The sequence below is a fragment of the Cryptomeria japonica genome, chromosome 10 (assembly GCF_030272615.1).
Source record: "Cryptomeria japonica chromosome 10, Sugi_1.0, whole genome shotgun sequence".
Lineage (NCBI taxonomy): Eukaryota > Viridiplantae > Streptophyta > Pinopsida > Cupressales > Cupressaceae > Cryptomeria > Cryptomeria japonica.
The window spans coordinates 172,227,573-172,250,488 of NC_081414.1; the positions used below are offsets into that span (position 1 = coordinate 172,227,573).

Genomic DNA, 22,916 nt, shown 5'->3' on the forward strand with positions numbered 1-22,916 from the left:
GCTCATGGAAACTTCTAGTTTGCATAGGATGTCTCCCTTTTGGCTATTCTTCATGTATCTATATAATTTTGTCTTCTTTGAAGATTGAATACATCATTTTGTAAGCATTTTCTTTTTTTGCAAACACGCTGAGATAAAGTGCCACTATGCCTTGCATTCTTGGGATCTTACACATCTTGTGCCTTATTGTACTCGCACTACATTACAAAGTGCCATGTGGGGGTTTGATGTTTGCATTTTTTTATCATCTACCTTTGTCACGTGAGTGTTCCTTCCATGACATTAGTCTCATGATGTGTGTCAAGTGATTGTTCCTTCCATGACACTAGCCTTTATATGTGTTTGTACTTTATGTTGCACTCTCAATGTTTTTTATTAGGAAAAATAGGTTTTGAGTGGACCAAAAACCCCATACAACAAGTTTTGAAGGGACCCGAAACCCTCAAATTTTTCATGGATCCAGAACCAACAAAGGAATGTGACAAGCAGATACAACCAAGCTAAACAGTAGCAAAGACACAAACAAACTAGAATAAATAAACATAACAACTCTTGTGGCACTAGAGGCTACAAAAAAAAGTAGCCAAAACAAAACTATCACTAGCCAAACATAAATGAAAGATAATACAAACTAGGCTGGCAACAACAACAAATCTAAATCACTAGATTTGAGAAACAAAAAAACAAGGGTTTATCTGGCCCCCCCAGCCAAAACCCAGTGATTTCCTAGGCTCCCTTAACCTATAACAAGATCTCCAGACCATCAACAACAAAACTTGAACCTAACCAAAAATAAATAATGGCCAGATTGGGCCCTTGAAAACTGCCAGCATCCAACTTGTCCCTACAAAGAGAAAAATACATCAGAATTTTCTAGGCTCCCTCAACCAACAAGGGGCTTTTCCAAGATCCCCTGACCATCATGGGTTTAAACATGGCTCCCATAACTATATACATTAAAATATTCCATACTAAAAGAAACTTGTCCAACCAGTTCTCCACCTCTATAGGAGGCCCAACAGGGGTTTTCCAAGCTCCCTCAACCTCCAAGATTGGAAAACCAAGGATCTCACCATCCATAAAATTAGGTTTATAGAAGGCTCCCATAACCTTGATAGTAATAGGAAAGGAAAAACCTTCCCTAATCACCACCTCAATAGTTGATCTTGGAAAAAGGTTAACAACAGGGTAATCCTCTGATCCCACATAATCCAGCAACAAGGTACCAACGCTCAACCACCAACAAGACCCATCATCCTCCTCTAACACTAACTCCACCTTAATAGGAGAGAGTTTATCTCCAGCGAAACCCATCTTCACCTCCACAGAAGATGGAGCTACCTCAATAAGGAAGACTAGAAACAAACCATGCAGCAAGGAGAGGACCATCCAATAAAATAATCTTGTAAAACCACTACTAGAGAAGAGCAGGTAACCCATCAGCGAAGCTTCAACTAGGGAGAGAAGACACTGAAGGTTCTATCTAAGACCACAAAAGGCCTTCAAAAGTCGATAAAGAATCAATTGATGGGGAGAAGAATCGAATCCTCTGCCTCTTTCAAAATAGAGAGCTCTAGACCAAGCAAAAAGATGGGGATAAAGGGAATAGGAGGAAACCCATCCAAACACACCAACCAAAACAACTTGTGCCAAGGCCCCAAATAGCTCACCACCAGTCCAAAAGAAAGAAGAGCCACTACGATAGCACCGACAACCACACTTGTAACATGTAATTCCTTGATCTAAATTATTCCCCTCATTAAAATCAATAAACAAAGATATATCTCCAGTCATATGAAATTATTCTCTTGAATATTAAATCCAATCTTTATTAGTGTCGAAAGAAAAGTACCCCCTCTTAATACTAGATTCACTTTTGGGTCTATCACTTACCTCCACATTTGATTGTTCTTTCTTTTTGAGGAAGATTTATATGAAGCTATGTCTATTTTCTTTCCATCCCTAAATATTTCAATCTTGACCTTATATTGTCTTTCATTTTCTCTCTTCTTATTAAAAAAATTACTCCATATGTTTCTCACCTCCACAAAACTTGTAAATAATGGGTTTTCTTCCCACTTGCTTTTTTGCACAACCATTTCCTAAAAAGTGGTTAGAACCATCATTATTTAAATATTTATTATTGTTTTTGTAATTCTTCTTTGCATCAAAATTTCTATAAAATGATTTTCTCTTAGATGCATATGCACGATTCTTCTTAATATAACCTTTTTTAACAAGTTGAACTTCTTCATCTAAAATTGACTTGCAAAATTGATCAAAATTTTGTTGGGGGGGATTTATATTTAATTGAATAACTTTTTCTTTGATTATTGATTATTTAAATATCTTATATGGTTTGGGAAGCTTACTTTCAACCATTGCAATCAACTAAAAATCTTTTTTAACATATTCAACACCTATTTTCTTTAGTTGAGAAATTAAATATGTAATTTCATTAAAGTAATACTTATTTTTTCAAAATCAGTAGGATTCAAGTTCACCAAAAAAAATTTCTATAGTAAACATACTGGCAATATCTGCATCTTTATAATATTTTTCTAATTTTTCCCACAACTCTATTGTATCCTCCATATCAACAAATCTTGTATTAAGTTTAGGGCTCAAGATTTACCAGGGATACCTCTAGCTTGCTCCAACTTTCTCTTCCATAGCTCCTTTCCTTTTCTAGATTGAGGTTCTCCAATTTCTTTGTTTAGTATCCTCCAAAAACCTTTTTCTCTTAAAACATTCTTGACTACAATTTTCTAATTTGCAAAACCACTACCATCAAAGATAGGCAAAACTTCATTTGAAGAGCCCATGTTAGCAGGAAAAAAATTACCTTTCAAAGAAATATCAATTCAACAATACTTCAACCATATTAAATGAATTCTAAATTAACTCTAGCTTTGATACCATGAAAAAAAAGACCCAAAATATAGTTATAAACTGAAACAACAACAATGAACAAGGCAAAACAAGACACTAGTCAAAGATAAATTATTGAAATATAACAATATATCTTTTATTTATTCAATCCAACAACTTACAACCATAATACATTGTGTGTTGCATTGCATTGCACAACTTCATAGTTATAGTTGAGCTTAGAAGCTTATAGAATTCTAGAGAATTATAAAATTATAAAGATTTTTTTTTGGAGAGTTTCTAGCTATTTCTTATTTCTAGAAAACTATGTTTCTCTATAACATTCTAGGCAATTTTATACCTTAACAATTTATACATAAATTAAATCGAAACAAATAAGTTGTCATATGGGTTGTTTTTATGAGGAATGCATAATCTATGGCAATCATATAAATAAATAAATAAATTCAGTTGTTCATGGGTTCTTGATATATTGATAAAGTTGAATAGTTCTTAAGGAGCCCACCAAAGACCAAATTCTACTGATGAAATTGAATAGTTCTTAATGAGCCCACCAAAGACCAAGCTCTATTGATCAAATTGAATAGTTCTTAATGAGCCCACCAAAGATCAAATTCTATTGATAAAGTTGAATAGCTCTTAATGAGCCCACCAAAGACTAAGTGCAAAATTCTGACATCATAACAGATGAAGCTAAAATAATATTTCAAAAAAACAAATTTGATACTCCAATTAAAAATGGGGTTTTAAGAAATTCTCTGTCGGTGGACGTAGAATTGAATGTCTCATCTCTGCCTCGCGGCAAAAGAATGTTCTCGAATAGCTAGGTGATTGGTTCCACGTTTCATTGCCAGAAACTTATCAGCATGAGGAGGCACCCGTTATATAGATGGTACACACTCCAAGCATTTTGCAATATAGCTAGTTTCTTCTCAAATTGTCTGTGCTATCTGGGCGTCGAAATTCTAGTGATCTGCGTAGAAGATGCAGCAGCTCATACACCATCCGAGCAATTTTGCTCAGCATATATCCTGTGCCACGGCCAATATGGCTGAAGAAAGGGTACCCATTCAAGATTTTCTATCATACAATTATTGTCTTTTTCTTTCTTTTATAAGACATTTTAGTGACTTGCGTTAAAATCGTAACAGATCATACACCATCGGAGCCACCCGGGGCATTGGCTCAGCCTTTTCAAATATAAAAGAGAGTTTAGATGCAAAGATTGCGGAGAGGAAGGGCGCGGTAACGGGTATGGGTGCGCTGTTTGCAATTTTGATCTGCATATATCCTGTGCCACAGTTAATATGATAGAAAGAAAGGTACCCACTCGAGATTTCTGTTATAAAACTATTGTCTTCTCTTTTCTTTTATACTACACTTTAGTGACTTGCGTTAAAGATGTAGCAGGACATACAGCATCCGATCGACCCAGGGCATTGGCTCAGCTATGTTCAATATCCACGTGGTTTTATTTGCAACGGTTGCGGAGAGAAAGGGCGCGGTAATGGGTATGGATGTGCTGTTTGCAATTTTGATCTGCATATAACCTGTGCCATGGTTAATATGGCTGAAGAAGGGGTAACCAACTAACCATTCAAGCTTTTCAGTTGTATAATTATTGTCTTCTCTATTCTTTTTAAAGAAATTCTAGTGAGTTAGCGTTAAAGATGTAGCAGGGCATACAGCATCCAAGCCACGCAGAGCACCGCCTCAGCTTTTTTAAATATAAAACTGAGTTTAAATGCGACAGTTGCGGAGAGAAAGGACGCGGGAACGGGTATGGATGCGCTGCTTGTGAATTTGATATGCATATATCTTGTGCCACGAACAGTACGGCTGAACAAAGGGTACCCATTCAAGCTTTCCTGTTATACAACTATTGTATTCTCTTTTCTTTTATACGACATTTTAGTGACTCCGTTAAAGATGTAGCAGGTCATAGAGCATCCGATCAACAAAGAGCATAACCTCAGCTATGTTCGATATCCAAGGGGTTTTATTTGCAATGGTTGCGGAGAGAAAGGGCACGGGAACGGGTATGGGTGTGCTGTTTGCAATATTGATCTGCATATATCCTGTGCCACAGTTAATATGGCTGAACAAAGGGTACCCACTCAAGCCTTTCTGTGATGCAACTATTGTCTTCCCTTTTCTTTTATAGGACATTTTAGTGATTTGCGTTAAAAATGCAGCAGCCCATACAGCATCCGAGCCACTCTGGGCATTGCCTTAGCCATGTTCGATATCCAGTTGGGTTTAAATGCGATGGTTGCGGAGAGTATATACATGGGAACGGGTATAGATGCGGTGCTTGCAATTTTGATCTGCATGAATGCTGCGCCACGGCTCGCCCGCAACCAGGTCTGGAATTTTATGGTACTTGGACCTTTTGTTTTAATGTAAAACGTTATTTGATTATTTTGCTGACCAAACTGTCATTTTCATATTATAGACAGAAATGATCGTCATCGTAGCGGTCGCTCAATGGCTTTACGCGGTGGACTGTTTCTTGGAAAGCTGGCCTTTGGAGCCTTTACGGGAGACCCCACAAGTATTGCAGAAGCCTTCACTGACTTGTTTTCATCTGATTAAGTGGGAGATTTTTCAAGTAAAAAAACAAATGTTTATATGAAAATCAGATATTATCTTGTATTTGGAAGGGTATAAAAAGAAGGGAAGAAGAAATTATGGAAAAGATATTAATTGAATTTTTGGAGAGCAAAACAAGAAAAAAAAAAAAGTATTTTTTTAAAGTCTTTTACTTGTTATTTGTTTGAAAAAATAATAGAAACTTATTAAAGAGAGATTTGAGGTTTCATTGTTGATTATTGTTGTAGTGATAAATATTTAAAACCTTCTAATTCGCCGAAGGCGTCCCTTATCTAAGAGGGACGACCTACTTTCTAAAATCGACGGTTCAATGTTATTAAAAAGAAATGCAAGACGATTCAAAGAATCACATCCGTTAATTTATTTTTACCATTTCTTTGTCTTTCCTTACTATTTTCCATTGCCAGTTTTGCATTTTGCTAAGCTACTTCACGATTTTACGTACTTTTTTAACTTGTTTTTACCATTACTTGTGTGTTTGTACTTGCTCTTTTTCATTTTAATCCACATGCACCACTCTTGTTTCATTAATCCACATGCACCACTCTCGAATCAATTACTAATTTTTGGTACACCGTCCCATATTTAATATGTTTCATTTTTGCTTTTATTTTAAATTTAAATTTAGATTTTAATATTTCTCATTTATAAATATCTATTATTATTTTTTAAATATTATTTTATTTTCAAAATATTAATAGATTTTCTATTATGATATATAATATATACATAATAAATTATATATTTAAAATTAATATATTTAAAAATAAAAAATATTTATATTAGTATTATAAATTATTAAATATATAATATATATTAGATTATTTATTATATTTATATTTGTGCTAAATTATATAATATAAAATGATATAGTATATAGTGAAGGCGGTAAATTATAGTGAAGGCAGAAATGGTGGAGGAAGCACAAGAATCGTCTTGGGGGAAGAGGACGGAAAGGCTGATGGGGGTAGTAGGGATTCTTGGGATGGCAGTACTTAGCGCATTCCAATGTGCCACAATGATGCCTCATCCAGCAGTTTCGATAGATCGCATGATTTTGAGGGTCCTAGTGATCTTGCCAGGTGCCTAGATTCTTCTTCTGCTTCTGACTGCAATAAGAAATGGGCAGCTTTATTTGGTTCATGCCCGAAAGGTAAGTCGATTTCCGTTGTTTCTCACAGTGCAGACCCCATTTCTGGTATATGTTCTATATCTATTCCGGATTGCATTGTGGATAAAAATCTGGCCAATATGGAAATCCTCCTTGCCTATGAAGAAATGGGAACCCGGTTTCAACCCAACGACTTCGCATTGCAATGAAGCCCCTATTTAGGTTCGTCTGTCGGGTCTCCCTTTGGAATATTGGGATGAGGAAGTCTTTTGTGGGTTGGCCGCTTGTTTTTGTGAGTTGCTTTCAGTGGACCCAATGACTGTTGCTAAAACAAGATTGGTCTATGCTCATATCTATGTGAATATGAAGCAATCATCAAACCTTCCCCAAGAAATCACTTTTAACTCAAAACTTGGGAAATGGATTCAAAAGGTGGAATATGAATCAATTCCATTTGCTAGCTTTCATTGTAAGAAGGTTGGTAATTAGGTCAGGGACTTCCCTGCCAAGAATTAGTCTAAAAAAGTTTCGAGGATAAAATCTTCTGAGTCAGTTATTGTTGTGGATTTTCCTAGTGGGACTCTATGTTTATAGGCTCCTAAGTGAGTAGCTCGAGATATTCATAGTTAGGATTGTTAGATGGTGCAAGGGGAAGTTATGGGGAGTGATTTGAAGGAGGCTCATTCTGGGGCTCCACCTCCAGAATGTCCTGTTCAAGGAGAGATTCCCCGTCCATTGGAGCAAAATAACGTGATTCTAGTTTCCTTCCTTCCCATTATATCTACAGAAACAAATTTGAATTTCATTGTGGATATGCGTTCTTCTCAAGAAAATTTGGGTCAGCTGAACTCTTCTTCCTCTGAAGCCTCCCATCTAGATTCCCCATCAGGTATTGGCCCAGAGGCTGAGGACCCTAATCCTTTTATTGAAGCTATATCTAAGAATCATCGTCGTAGTTCTCCCTCCTCAAGTGTTGGGGTGGCGTCGGGATCTGTGGTGGTTAAAACTAGGAATAGGTATAGAGAAGATTGTGGCTCAGAACCAAGATGGGTTGGAAGACTGCCAAACCTCTTCAGTAGAGTCAAGAAAATTAAGTCAAATATTTATGATGGCTCACAATGGACTCTTAAGGACATGGGGATTGGCTCCCCTAATCATTCTAAATGAAAACCATTTCATGGAACATAAGGGGGCTAAATCACCCCCATAAACATGATCTCCTATCAAATCTGATTTGAGACCATAGACTAGGATTATGCCATATTCAAGAAACTAAAATGCTTTCTGAAAAGCTTTTAAAGATGAAGTTGGCTATTTTTAAGCATTGTGGTGTTCATTGTGTTGATGTGGATGGTGACTATGGAGAAATTGCTAATTTTTGGAATCCTAGACTTATTCAAGGTTCGATAATTGTCTCCAATCTGAATCACATTGCTACCAGAATCACTAATCTTCTAGATGGGTCATCTTGTATCATTTCCAATATCTATGCTCCTAATAGTAGGAGTACCAAGAAGATTCTATGGAATTGAACCCCAAAATGAGGGTTTTGAGGGTTTATAAGGCCTTTAACCGACAGTGAATGAACAACTTGGGATTTTGATGTCAAATAGATTTTTCAAGGCTCCTCCTTGCATAGACAAGTCTTCCCCAACCCCATGGACCCCTCCAAACTCTGAAATGGTGATTTTTCACTCACCCCTACACTTTACTCCATGTTTTCACCTCTTTTCCTCTAGTGGAGTTACTCCTAGACTCGCCTAGAATGAGGTGACAGTCATGCTTAAAAACTTCTTCAACATTTGAACCTAAATATGTACAATGTACAGGAAGTTTCCAACCATGTCCCAACTAACGGTGATGGCAGCACATGTGGGACTCATGGGGCAACCATATTTACAAGAAAATGGCTATTTACAAGCCAAAACTGGTTGTTTATAAACTCGAACAAGAAAACACATATGTAGAGTATTTAAAAAGCTCTAAAATGAACCAACGGTATAAAGACACACAAGAGTAACTCAATCGATAGCTGGATCAATGGATTCAACCCATATTCTATTGCAAAATTGAGTAAACTAAGCCAAAATGCTGCCAACAATACTGAAAAGGAGTAGTTTTAGTTGTTGAACTTACAACACATACTTAACCAACCTTGGTAAATGTGCAAGAGAGGGTTAATATAGCTTTCCCATGTGTGGAATCCTTCAATGGAATAGGAAAATCCCTAACTCCATCGCTAACCAATTTCAGGACAAAAGTTGTCATGACAACTTTTTGCAACTTTGTGATTTTTGCACTTTTGGTCTCTTCAACCTATGGGAACTATTTTAGATCATCACATATGACATTTAAAACATGTATCAGACATATTTAACCCTCTCTAATTCTTTTACCAACTTTTGACACTTTTGACCAACAAAAAGGCCAATTACCTACTCAAACTCACTAATTACACAAAAAATGCAAACCTAAGTAGAATGAACTCAACCTAGGCTTAAATTGACACAAAATACTCACTCTTGGACTCCCCTAGAGTCCATATTCACCACTAACTTGGCTTGGGTCAGTACAAGCCAAAATTGTATAAACCAAATTGCCTAAGTCCTAGGTGCTCCTGCACCACCTATTTGCTATTGGTGAATCTTGTGAATCCTTTTCGTATCTTACAAAGCTTCAGTTCATGGATTCTAATGTTCTTGGTCATGTGGCCGACCTTCCCTTAGATCGACACTTCTTCGTTTGGATTTTCTGAAGGATTTTCCTTGGCAGAGGCTGACCTGGTGTTTTACACATTTGATGTTGTTCCTCGGTATTTGATCCCTCTTGGGCCGACACGAATCCCTCTTGATCATATAAATCAATGTTATTTTGCATCACAATTCATCAAAGAGATTATAGAAGATATATCCCAAGCTTTGGAGGTCTAGAGTCAACCAATTCTGTAATTGAGCATGCATATAGCAGGCTAGTGAGCTGAATCTTGAAGCCCGGATGTTATCGGCTATCTGTAATTAGTTTTCATGATCTAATTCATTCAATTTTACATTTCCTCCATAATCTTTTATTTCATTCATTGTGTTTACACTTGTTGCATGGTCTAGATGGATCTCATTAAGGTTCGTCCTAACCATGACTGCACCAGGATTGGCGTGACCTCAAGGTACTGGAGGACCCAGACTATTGTCCCTCTGAGGAAGAGATCCCCCCATACAATATCACACATCTAGACATCTCCAAATCAGCTATTTTTTTTATTTTGTAATAAAATCATAATATCTATCATCCCTGAAAAATTTCAAAAAAAGTTGGTCGAACCATGTGCACTTTCAACACGGTCCCTGGCTTTTTTCCCAAAATTTCGGGAGACGGAATTGACTGTATTTTTCTGCTTAAATCCAAAAAATTGGTTGATTTTATCAATTTTAACACCTCCTAAGGTCGAAAACAAATTCAAATTTGAATGTTTGATTTTCTTGCAATTTACAAAACTCAAGATTTGATGCTGAATTTGTGCAAAATTTGGATCTTACTTCAATTTTCAGATTTATCATTGTTATCAAACTTGTCATCTTGCCTAAAATTAAAATTTTCAATTTCCCTCCTTTTTACAAAATTCAAAATTTAAAAATTAAGTGGTTAGGTCCTAAAACCTTAATTTTCAAAATTAATTGGATTTTGTGCAAATTTCAATCAATCTCAACCAATTTCAGTCTTCTAAACATCATCTAAGGTGGCCTTATCCATTAGGTGTGACCTTTTTCAAATTTGTAATTCAATTCCTCATTTTTCAAAAAACCCTAATAGGGTCCTATTTTCACATTCAAACCTTAATTTCGCCTATCTAGAAATCGTAAAATCAACCATTTTTTCAGGGTTAGCTTTCAAATCATCGTAGCTTTCATCCCTAAAAATTTCTTTAAAAAATGGGAGGATTGTATGCACTTTCAACATAGTCCCTGGCTTTTTTCTTGAAATTTCGGGAGACTGTTATGACTATATTCATTTGCTTAAATCCATAAAATTGGCTAATTTTGTTGAATTTTGATCCCTCTAAAATAAAAAACAATCTCCACTTTCAACATTTCAAATTTCAAGATATATTTTAAAATTAAGTGGTTAATTAAGAACAACCCTAATTTTAAATTTCAAATTTTCAATTCAGCAACTTTCAATTTTTAAATTAAGAGGTTTTTCAATAGGCCCTAATTTTAATCTCTTTTGGATGATTTTAAAATTAAGAGGTTATTTTTTTTACATAATCCTAATTTTAAAATTTCAATTTCCTAGGAGGTTGCATTATTATTCTTTCAATCAATTTGTTCATTTAATTGAATAATCATTTTTCCTACAATTTTGAATTATTCAATTATTTTGCAAATTTCACAATTTCAAATTTGCAATTCAAATTCCATTTTCCCTCCTTTATTAAATTTTCTATGTGTGTATGGGGTGAACATTATTACATAAGTGCATATGCAGTTCTTATCTTATTTTGCTAATGCAATTTCAAGTTACATTAAAGATGTTCATGATGTTCCCTTTTCATGCATATGATGGTAATTTAGTTCTCCCTTTCATTCATACCTATGATTTACCCTCTCCCAAAATTGATCTCATTAATGAGGGCACATTGGTGCAAAAGGAAATATGGACACTTATTTCAAAGATCTCCCTCCTAAAGATGAATCTTTGGAGAATTGTGTTCCTTCTTCTCCTAAAAAGTACCTCCCTCATAAGGATTATTTGGCAGATATTATTTCTCATCATAATGCTCTCTCTCCCAAAAATCAAGAGCCTAACAAAAATCAAATCAATTCCATTCATGTTCCTAGGAAACCAAAAATTCTTCCTGGTTATCATGATGTGCCTTACACATATACTAATGAGGTAGTTGATGAGAACGTAGTTGACAAGAACATAAGTGAAGCATCATATGCTTTCTTAGTTCATACAATCCTCTCTTCAATTCACTCAAATACACCATCTCCTACCAAATAATTTCCTAAAGAAGAACTCTAAGAGGATGATTGGGGGTCTTTAGATTTCACTCCTATCTTTTCTAGAAAGTCTAGGATGCTTGAATTTCATATTCCAAATTTTTTTCTTAACAAAAATCTTGAAATTGTTTGGGCCTCTTTAAACTTCAATCCTATTCCCCCTACGAGTGAACCCTCTTTTGAATATGCACATGGATGCAATGGATGAATGCTTGAATGTGAGCAACAAATTCATGAGAAATCACACTTTCCTTTGTCCACATCTTCTTCTCCATTGTCTTGTAAATCCACACCTTCTGATTCTAATTTTGAGTTACAACAAGAAAATGTGTTGACCAATCTTCTAAATTCCAACTTAATATATCCTCTTTGCCCTAAACAAAGAAGAAAACATAAACAACATTCTCAAAATTCTTCTTTTTGTAAATATCATCAAACCCATGGTCATTCTACTAATGTGTGTCAAGCTTTGAAAACATAAATACAACATTACATTGATTTAGGCATGTTAAAAATAACATCTGATAATGAATGGCATATTCATCATGATCATTTAAAATAACATTCAAGTTCCTATGGATCATACTATTAGAGAAGTGTAGAAAGACTCTCAAAGAGACCATGCCCTCCACCAGGGTTTAATGGTTTTAGTTTATAAGCCGTTGAAGGGGAAAACTATTGAGAAACCCATTAGTAAAGGAAAAAAAATTAGGGATGATGATACTAAAAGTGAGAATAGTTGGTTCAATCTCTACTCTGAAACTGAAGGTGAGTCTGAGGATTTCAGCAACAAAGGGGAAGACCAAGGGAAAGATCAAGGGGACTGTTGTGGATTCTGACCTTTTGGACTCTGAGGACGAGTATTTTGATGATAAATTCATAAAAATCAAGAAGAGAAAGGGTATGGGTAAGCAAACCCAAAGGACCAAGAAGACCCGTAAGGGGATAAAGAAGGTAAAAAGGAAGATTATTATTTCTTCTGATGAGGATACTGAGGGTGAAAAAACCGATAATAAGAAGGGTAAGGAGGAAGATGAAATGCTGGATGGTGATCATGGGGAGAACTTGAGCACACAGAGAATGCAGAATGAGGGTTAGGAGAACAACATGGGAAATCAAAATGACTGTCATGGTGACATTGGTAATGACAGCATCAAGGGTTTTTGTGAGGTCATTAGCAAAATGGTGAAAGAGATTAGTGACTTGAAGACTGACCTCAATGTGATAAAAAAGGCTACTATGTGCAAGAAGCCTCTCTCTGAAAATGTAAAAGAAATAATGGTTGCTATTAACAAGGTTGAAGCAGTTGAGGCCATGGTTAGTAAAATTCTAGAAATGGAAAAGAAGGTGAAGGAGCTAGAAGGCAATAGAGATGCTAAGGGTCTGGATACTAACCTAAACAATCTGGTCAACGGAGTGGATAGGATGGAGCTTACTGTGAAGAGGATTGCCAAGCAAAACTTCCACGTCCTTAAGGCCACTATTGACCATATTAACATCCTGATTAATAAATTTGAATAGATTAAAGGCAAGGAGGATGATAAGGATCAGATGGAGAAGAAGGGTCACAAAAAAAGAACAAGGGCCAACACTCGAAAATAGGTTGATATCAAGGAAAAAGAGCTGGAAAAAATGAAAAATTATGCAATCAATATGAAGCGGATGGTGGTTCATGTTGAAGAACTTATGAGAAACATTTAGTTGTCCATGTGTTGTCTTTGTGCTTTCCTTTTGTTGTCTAGTGTTGCTTCCTTTGTCTTGTGTTCCCTTTTTGTTTTGACTGGGAACTGTTCTATGTATGGGTGATCAGGCACTATTGTTTTATGCCTCTTTTATGCTTTATCTTTCTCCTACTTTTTAACAAGGTTCTGGGTTCCTTTCAAAAACCTATTTTTAATTAATGAAAACAATCAAGTTCCTATTATGTTGCTCCTCACTATGTGACATAGTTAGCATACCTATTGCGGGCTCCTTGTCATTCGTTGTGGTACAATTTTAGGTGCAATCATACTTAGCAAGAAATGTAATAGTCTATTTATTCTTGCCTGTATGCTTGGGGGGCAAGAATAATCCTTTTCCTATTTCTAACGTTTCACTATTTTCTTTGTGGAGTACATTATTCATAAACTTGATGTCCTTTCTTGCATGGAGTATTCCTTCATGCGAACGCATGTCTATTCCATGAGTGGGATCTTTTCCTTGCTTGAAATGGTACATCTATTATGAACAGTCTCTCCTTAGAGAACTTTGGTGAACCTCCTTCTTCTTTCTCTCTCTTTGCAAATTACCTCTTCTATTGTGTTATTAATAACTTGATGTCCTTTCTTGAATGGAGTTATCCTCCATGTGAGTGCATGTTTGTTTCTTGGTTAGGATGTATTCCTTGCTTAAAATGATACGTCTCTTATGAGTAGTCTCTCTCTAGAAGTTGTGTAATTCTTCTCATTTTCCTACACTTGGAGGGCAATGATCTCTCTCTCTCTCTCTCTCTCTCTCTCTCTCTCTCTCTCTCTCTCTCTCTCTCTTTCTAAGGATCCACTCTTTCCTATGTTGTGGATGGTGTGAGTTTTATTACTTGATGCCATTCCTTGTGTGGAATTGTTGTTGTTCACTCAAGGGTTCTCTCTTATACAAGAGGTGTAAGTCCTTGACTACAATCTCTTTCACACTTGGTAAAGTACATCTATAATGAATCAACCCATCCCCATTGGGTTAAAAGTGAGTCATCCTTTATCAAGAATCTCTTTCACCTAGCAATAGGAGGAAGGATTGAATTCTTGTTCTCTTTTGCGATTCGTTCTAGAAGATGTTATGTTTGTCTAAGACAAATCCTCTTGGGGGTAGATGTCTTTTGAACAAAGATCTCTTCTCCTCCAAGGATCTCCTTTACACTTACAACAAGATGTCTCTTTTTCAACTATCTTATCCTTGCTTGAAGATTATTCCCTCTCTTGCTTGGATTTATGACATTGTTGCATAGCGGATATCTTCTTTGTGATGAAGGTAGGTATCCTTGTTCTATTTTCCTTAAGATATCAACATTGGCCTATGTTGACATCTTAAGGGGGGCACCCACACTACTTCTTTGTACCATACTTCTCTCGTGCATTGTACAATAGGACATTTTTGGAACCCGAGGGAAGCCTCTTAGAGAAAGATGTCATCACTTTTTCCTTATACAGTGGGTCATTTTTGAAACCAGAGCACAGACTCTTAGAGCGAGATGATGCTTCTTTTTCCCTATATAGTGGGTCATTCTCAGAACCAGAGCATAGACTCTTAGAGCGAGATGTCTTCACTTTTTCCTTGTACAGTGGGTCATTCTCAAAACCAGAGCACAAACTCTTAGAGCGAGATGACTCTACTTTGCTCTTATGCAGGTTGATTATTCTCAAAACCAGAGCACAAACTCTTAGCGCGAGATATCACACCTTTCTTGACACTTGTACTATACATTCTATACAGGTTGTAGCGTACTCGGGCATAGACTCCTATGAGGCGCTTCGAACCTCACTTGCACACACACACGCTTGAGGCTGGGTGGAACTAATAGTGTTATCACTCTCCTCCCTTACATGGATCACCTAGACAAACTCTGGGGGATAGATTTCCATGTTCTTCTCTCCATGGATCACCTAGTTTTAGGGGCGAGATATCCATGTTTTCTCTCTTGTTCGCCTTTCTTCTCATGGATCACCAAAGTGTGTATTCATGTCCTCTCTCTCCTTCCTCTCATGAACCCATAGTTTTGCTATTGATGGTTCATGGATGATGTTAGCTTTTTTCTTTTATGTGATTGCTCGTGTTTATGTGATGGCATTTGTCTTTGTGTTTCAATTAGTTGTTTGAGACGTTTGTATCGAGGTCTCTATGGCTAGTTGATGTGTGGTCTTGTGTTTTGTTTTTGTAGTGTGTCTCTCGTGCTTTGTCTTGTGTTGTTTGTCTCATCCTTTTTATTTTGTGTGCTCTTGCATATGTTTGAGTGAGTTAAGATCCTAATATTGGGGACTTTGTTCCTCAAGATGAGTGATGTCTTATACTCCTTGTGGTATTGCTCTGTATCTCTTATACAGCATCCGAGCCACCTAGGCCATAGCCTCAGCTATTTTCTATGTGAAGGTGGGTATACATGCAGCTGTTGCGGAAAGGATGGCCGTCGTCATGGGTATAGGTGTGCTGCCTGCAAATTTTATCTGAAAATAACCTGTGCCACGGTTAGAATGGCTGAAGAAAGGGTACGCACTCAATCTTTTCTGTTATACAACTATTGTCTTATTTATCTTTACATACGACATGTTAGTGACTCTTGTTAAGTATGTAGCAGCCCATACAGCATCCGAGCCACCCAGAGCACTTTCTCAGCTATGTTCGATATCCATATGGGTTCTCTTGAGACGGTTGTGGAAAGAGAGGGCATGGGAACGGCTATAGGTGCGCTGCTTGCAATTTTGATCTGCATGAATGCTGCACCACGGCTCCTCGAGTTTTGCACCACAGTTTCCATGGTGCTAACGGAATCTGGGTCCAATTCCAAAAGCGACCTCCCGGTGAAAGTCAGATGCGTTGCTCCGACTGTGCACAAATTGTGTCAGGATTCGGCTACTATTGCTTAAGCGGTTCATGTGGGTACGCTCTGCACCCCACCTGTGCATTGCTTCTCCGACCGCAAACCCAAGTTGAAGTAGCCCCTACACGCCCTACCCAAGTTGAAACACCTCCTCCGCCACCAGGTATGGAATTCATAAAAGTTTGACTTTATTGATTTTGATTAAATCTAAAATTTTATTTGTTTGTTTTTCCTAGCAGACTGTCAAATGAAATTTTCTTCTTACAGAAAAACATCATCATCATAGGGGTGCCGCAATGGCTTTCCGCGGCGTTAAGTTTCTGGGAAAGCTGGCAGTTGGAGCGATTACGGGAGACCCCACAAGTATTGGAGGCGCCTTGGCTGACTTGTTTTTATCTGATTAAGTGGGAGATTTTCAGACGATCTGAAATACGACTTGTCCCTTTGGAGTCACGGCAGAAGATCAAGCTTATTGCTAGAATACATCTATCTAGAATAGATCGGTGAAATGCTAAAATACATTTGAAATTATTAGATGGATGTTTGAAATTATAATGAAAAAAATTCCATTGCATATTATGTTTCTATTTTTATGCATATATTCTAAAAAGGGTCCTTCCTTATTAAAAAATGGTTTTTATTTGTTTGTTGAAAAATGGATGTTTAAGTTTGACAATAGTAAGATTTTTTTTTAGATTTTAGAAATTTCATTTAGAAAATATGAGCTTCTTTTTCAAACTTTTAAAAAAATTGTAAAAGAAAATGTTTGTATGATAGCGTTGTTGGATAAATTTGAAATTAAAAGGTACTCTTCAAATATTGAGTTTGTTTGAGTTTCAAGTATAAAAAATTTAATTTTTATGAATAAAAACTATCCAACCAAACTCTACAAGTTTTCTTTAAAAAATTCATGATTGCATAAATATTATTGGTCAACTTTGGGACAAGAGCATGCATGTAGAATTTGAGTTGGTTTGTATTTCAAAACTCCAAAAAAATGAAGCTTTTTCAATATATGGTGTATCCTCATCTTCTTAAAGTGCAGTACTTAAAAATCTCCATGGAAACCTAATGCTCTATCCAATCCAATCGCCCAAGATGACTTGTCCCATGTGGTCTTATATTAAATAATTTAATAGGATAGAATAATGTGCCTTCTCACATTAAATAATTGTGTCAACTTGAACCATTAAACATTTCAAATTGTATTTTAGGGTATTGTATTAGAAAATAATTGATTTATTTTTAACACAATGAGGAAATTTCACTTCTTCCATTGTCACTTAAGGAGTACATATTAAGAATTCACTATCACATTATCAGATGCATGCTTAGTGACAAATAGACAATTTGTAGGGTTGTTTGATGTCTTCAATTTTTGTTCACAAGTTGTTTAACCAACTTACTTAGTAGTTTGACTAAAGAAGAAAAAACCCTACGTATCAAGCCCCTCAAAGGTGTTTGAAAACCTCAATAGCCTATTGTCAAATACAAACAAAAATGATGTGAATCAATATTTTGATTTGTGAACTTAATGGGTCAATTTGTGACACACAATCAATTCAAAGTGATTTTACACCATGTTTTCTCTCTAGATCAAAGAAAATATCAATTTGACGTCTCACAAAACATCATAGAAATATATATATAATAGCATATCATCATTTTAGATTATAGAAAGACAATGTATAATTCAACATAATCAAACCACACATAAAACTAAACAACTCTAAATTATCTATTTTCATCATTTTATAAAATACTTTTATTATGGCAAACCATATATTCAAAAATTAAATCTGGTATTATTTATTTATTTACCATCGAAAAGAGCTCTTTGTTTTCCTTATCACTTGGCTAAGCCAACGACATTTAATTTTCATTTCTTGCTTAACAGCAAGCAATTAAAACACCAATGGTTTTGCCAATTCAAGCCGGTTTTTTATTTCATTCATTACATAGCCTACATTGTATCTTCGTAAGGTGAAAGTGATCGTGTTCTTAACCACTCAACTAGCTCAAATGACGGTCTCAACAATTTTGATTGCTCCTATGATCTTGACAAATCGATTGCCACTATATAGTATACAGATAAAATGACAAGAAAATTGTTGGGTCCACACTATAGAAGATAGAGTATTGGTATATGATTTGCAGAGAAGTTTCCCTTGCATTGGACGAACTTGAAATATTAGTTAAATCCCAACGTATGTTGAATGATTGGTTCTAATCTATAGTGACCTAAATTCCAACGTATGTTGAATGACTTGTTCTAATCTATACTGACCTACTTTCGCCCTGTGAAGGAGGATGAGAGGACTTATGAGAAAAACTACCAGTAATATTTGTACAACAATCACATGCAGTGTATAAGTCTAAGTCTTTGCTATGATTTGCGGAGAAGTTTCCGTCGTGTTGGACAGACTTGAAAAATTAGTAAAATTCCAACGTATGTTGAACGATTGATTCTAAAAGTCTACACCGACCTACTTTCGCCGTGTAGAGGAGGATGAGGGGACTTCTGAGAAAGACTACCAGGAACCTCTGTACAACAACTCCCATAGGGTCTACACGTATTCCACGGATGCGTGACTGATGTTGCAAGTCGAAATATATGCCACCTAAGACTAGGTCTTTTAGTTTTCATCCATGCTAGCTAGCTAGCTTTGATCCGAAATGTTCGAGGAGCCTTGGCTGACTTAGTTTTTATCTCATTATGTGGGAGATTTTTCAAGGATTTGATTATGTAAGAATTTTTTATTATTATTAGTGTTTTGGATCAAACATCATGAATTATTATCAGATTTTTTTCCATACTTTCTTATTAAATGATGATGGATGTATTGATAATTAAAAACAGTCTTCTCATTTTTCTTGTTATCTTTTGTCTTTTTTATTCTGATGATGGATCTTGGTATGATCCAAAACATTTATGATAAGAAAAAATATTTTCTCTCTTTTTTATCATGAATCATGGTATTTGATCCAACATTGGTAATAAAAAAAGCTCTTCTCATTTCTTGTACTCTCTTACCCTAGATCTTGGTGTTTGATCGGAAATATTAGAGGCATCTTGGCTGAGTTAGTTTCTATTTGATAAGTGGGAGATTTCTCAAGGATACGAATAGAATAGTACCATTGGTGCCATGGCAGAAGACCAATTGCAATCTGCCTTTAACTTGATTTTGAAATTGAGTTGTTGTACGTGTATTTTGGTTGTTCTACATGAAATTGACTTGAAAGCATTCCTGAAACTAATGATTTTGAAATTGAGTGGCTCTACGAACATTTTGGTTGTTGTAAGTGTAGGTAAGATGTATTTAAGGAGGTTTAAAGATATTGTTTTTTATATTAAAAATGAAGTGGTGTTTAAAAATAAATAAATTGACTTTGGTATTATTGAATATTTTTAAGAAAAAAAAAAGTTTGTCAAAAATTAGATATTATGCATATTTGAAAAAATAGTTAATAAGGTCAAAAGAGGCTATAGATTTAAATGTAAGAGGTGTTCATTGATTTTTTGGAGAGTCGAAAAAAGAAAAGAAAAATAGTATTTTCTAAAAAAATAAAGAATTATATTTAAAAAAGATTTAAAGTTTGATTATTGATTCTCCTTGTTGTTGACTTTGCACCTAGTTGGATTACCTACCCTTTCTACTCTACTTTAATATTCATGCCTTTCTTATTCTTTTTCACATATACCTTTAATAGATATATACTCAACAAAATGATGTCTACAATTTCAAAGCAACAAGCACTTAACTGGTTTTTTACTCTGTTGCTTTCCCAAAAAATGGGGATACATCTTTTCCATATGCTCAACTAAATTTCACTAAGCCTCATAAATCATATCTATATAAAACCCAATGTACAGTCCAATCAAGTTGAAAATGTAGTGAATGTGATAGAACCTTGTCCTAAGCAAGAGAAAACTAAGCCTAAACATGAACCTAATATCACCTTTGCCTCAAGTGATATATTAAAGAATGCACCTGATGGACAACTATAGATTACTGCTAGAATTAGTGACAAACCCATACCTGGTGTCCTTGGTCCATCATGTATGTTTAATGTGGTTACAAAATAATATCTTTATACATATAAATTATATCAAGATGCTTATGATAAATCTGATGAGTTGATTAAGGTGATGGATGGTTTGACTTGTCCTACCATTGGTTCCATCACCCTTCCAGTGAAGTTGGATCTAAATGCTTAGATGTTCCTTTCGCAATAATCCCTATCTTAGACTAATCTTGTGTAAACTTGGGCAATCTTTGGCTCACATCCATGAAAGCGATCCTTTTCGTAGTCCATAAGTGTTTGAAGTTCCTATTTAAAAGAAAAGTATAAACTATATATTATTGTGGTTTCTATCCCTTGTCTAGATGTGGAAACATTACACTTGACTAATTTTGGCCTCAACAACCTCAACCATTCAAATCAAAAAAAGATAACCTATTTCTATCCTACCAAAAGTCTTAAGCCAAGAGAATATAGTTGAGTTATCCTACAGTAATATTTTTGAAACTACTTCGACTGCTACACTTAAATGTATCCTTGGATGTCCATAGATGTAGATGTATCTCTTACTACCCCACAAGTAATCTATGAACAACATCTAGGACTAGGAATCCTTTGCACTCCTTGTGTTCCTAATTTGTATGATGTAATTCTACCTCAGTCGTCCGATAAAAGACAAAGAGACATATGATTGAAACTATCTATCATTCCTATCTCTCAACCTTTAGAGGTTCCTTCCATTCCTCCTATTCCTAGAGAAAAAAAGAAAAGAAAAAGAATCCATGATGTGTGACACCCAACCTCCTCTTACAAAATATTTTAATCATAATCAATGAAACTGTAGTGCAAAAAAGACATCATGTCAAGGCGCGTGAGCTTGCTATAAGAAAAGTCTTACCCTAAATAGTCAAATGTTAATTTGGAGTCTCCTCCTTAACCTTCCCCACCACTACCCACCCCTAGAGATTCAATCCTTACGTATCCCAGCCTCGTCGAGAGTTGAAGTTGTCAACGTATATGGGGAAATTCTTCATTTTTAACCATATTCATAGGTAACCACCAAGCCCAATCCAATTAATTAAAATTTGAACATAACATAAATGAAAGCCTACTTAATAAAATCCAATAATCAACAAATGAATCAAAACATAGAAAAAATCCTCACTGAAATAAAGTTTGATGCTTACATTGTTCTTCTACTTCTTGCATGAAATTGGCTCTCATAGTTGTGGTATGAAAAACCTATAGGATGATGACACAAGAATTCAAAGATAGTGGTTGCTGAAATAGGAAAATTGATATTGGATTTATAGATTTTGAAAGGATTGCTTGAATGACTGAGATCAATTTGAGAACATAATTAATCAAAAGTTGAGATTCAATGTGACAGGTTGGTGGGAGAGAATTTCCCATCTTGACGGGATCTGATTGAGAAATCAATTGGATTGATTGAGTAGTTAATTGGTTTGATTGCGAGATAAATAGGATTGATTGATTAGTTAGGAAAGTTGATTGAAAATCAACTTGCTTAACTGATTAGAAGACTGATTTGATTGACCAGTTAGCTAAATTAATTGATTTGTCAAAAAAAAGATGATTGAGAGTTAAACTCAAAGTCAATGGCATTTAAAAATTTGACAAGTGATGCTGGAAATTAGAATAAAATGTTATTTGATTTGAATTTAGATTTTTGAAAATGTTAATTGAAATGGAAATAAATGAGAAATTAAGAGAATTTGAATTTGGAGGAAATTTTATTAATTCAAAATTATACTAAATAAATTTAAGAAATTTATTTAATTTGGAGGACATAATTAGATAATTAAATAATTTAAAAATATTATTTAATTATGGGAAAATAAAAATTTAATTTAATTAAACAATAAGGATTATTCAATTAAAGTAAATAATCAAAATTAATTAAAGAATTAAATTATTTAATTAATTTAAAGGGGAAGGGGTTGATTGATTAAATGATCTAGATAGAAATTGAATAATTAGTTTGTGATGAAAAATATAATGTTGATCTGAAGGAATAAAATTAGATTAAGTAAATAATTAAGAATAGTTAATAAATATAGAGTAATAATTAGTAAAATTTTGTTTGCTGGTGTAGGATAATTTTAGGTGTCTATACCTTGCCCCTCTTTGAGACAATGTTCGAAGTAGCATTGTTTCAAAGAAAAAGTGAAAAATATGCCCTAGTGTGATGAGGGATGGAGGTAGGATGCCTCCTCGAGAGATTGTTTGTGCATTAAAGGCTTGAGTGATCTCCCGAAAGGAAGAATGTTATATGAGAGATAGTAGAATGGTTAGTTGATGACATGTATGGGTTTGATTTAATACAAGAAATGGCTGGAGTCATTTGTAGATTTATTGGATTGGTTGGTAAAGATCAAGTTTGGTTTTAGTAATGACACATCCTATATAGGAAAAAAATAGATGATCGTCTAGTTTCACAAAAGATACATCTTGTATAAGATAAATGATATATCAAAATGTTTGATTTCAAGGACACATCTTGTATAAGAAAAAATAATATATGAAAGTGTCTAGTTTTAGGAAAGACACCTCCTATATAAGATAAATGAAATATGAAAGTTGGATGAATCATGAAATATTATGAAAGTGAAGAATGATTAGTAAGAAGTGAAGAATTTTGGGGAATAGAATTGATTGATGAATAGAATAGTTGATATGGGGAAATGAA

General features: G+C 35.1%; 2 protein-coding genes across 5 annotated transcripts; both read left to right on the forward strand.

Moving 5' to 3' along the window:
- Positions 1-3,819: 3,819 nt before the first annotated feature.
- LOC131047650 (protein VACUOLELESS GAMETOPHYTES-like) lies at positions 3,820-5,695 on the forward strand. 4 transcript variants are annotated; one of them, XM_057981439.2, is made up of 7 exons: positions 3,820-3,954; positions 4,044-4,214; positions 4,300-4,473; positions 4,572-4,742; positions 4,828-5,001; positions 5,088-5,256; positions 5,348-5,695. In XM_057981439.2, the coding sequence occupies exons 1-7, from the start codon at positions 3,877-3,879 to the stop codon at positions 5,485-5,487; spliced, it is 1,077 nt and encodes a 358-aa protein (XP_057837422.1). In that variant the 5' UTR covers positions 3,820-3,876; the 3' UTR covers positions 5,488-5,695. The 4 variants fall into 4 exon arrangements, with proteins under 4 accessions (XP_057837422.1, XP_057837425.1, XP_057837423.1 ...); XM_057981442.2 differs by having other exon boundaries at positions 5,091-5,256; XM_057981440.2 differs by having other exon boundaries at positions 4,831-5,001.
- A 7,028-nt stretch (positions 5,696-12,723) lies between these two features.
- On the forward strand, positions 12,724-16,683 carry LOC131047635 (uncharacterized). The gene is made up of 4 exons (XM_057981413.2): positions 12,724-13,053; positions 15,706-15,787; positions 16,011-16,346; positions 16,451-16,683. Exons 1-4 carry the CDS (start codon positions 12,724-12,726, stop codon positions 16,585-16,587), a joined length of 885 nt encoding a protein of 294 aa, XP_057837396.2. The 3' UTR covers positions 16,588-16,683.
- The last annotated feature ends 6,233 nt before the right edge of the window (positions 16,684-22,916 follow it).

Coding starts and splice junctions, on each gene's coding strand:
- LOC131047650 (XM_057981439.2), top strand. CDS start 3,877: ATGCAGCAGCTCATACACCATCCGAGCAATTTTGCTCAGCATATATCC. Junction 4,215..4,299: donor TTAATATGATAGAAAGAAAG/GTACCCACTCGA, acceptor TTAAAGATGTAG/CAGGACATACAGCATCCGAT. Junction 4,743..4,827: donor ACAGTACGGCTGAACAAAGG/GTACCCATTCAA, acceptor TTAAAGATGTAG/CAGGTCATAGAGCATCCGAT.
- LOC131047635 (XM_057981413.2), top strand. CDS start 12,724: ATGGGAAATCAAAATGACTGTCATGGTGACATTGGTAATGACAGCATC. Junction 15,788..16,010: donor GGCCGTCGTCATGGGTATAG/GTGTGCTGCCTG, acceptor GGTTCTCTTGAG/ACGGTTGTGGAAAGAGAGGG. Junction 16,347..16,450: donor AACACCTCCTCCGCCACCAG/GTATGGAATTCA, acceptor TTCTTCTTACAG/AAAAACATCATCATCATAGG.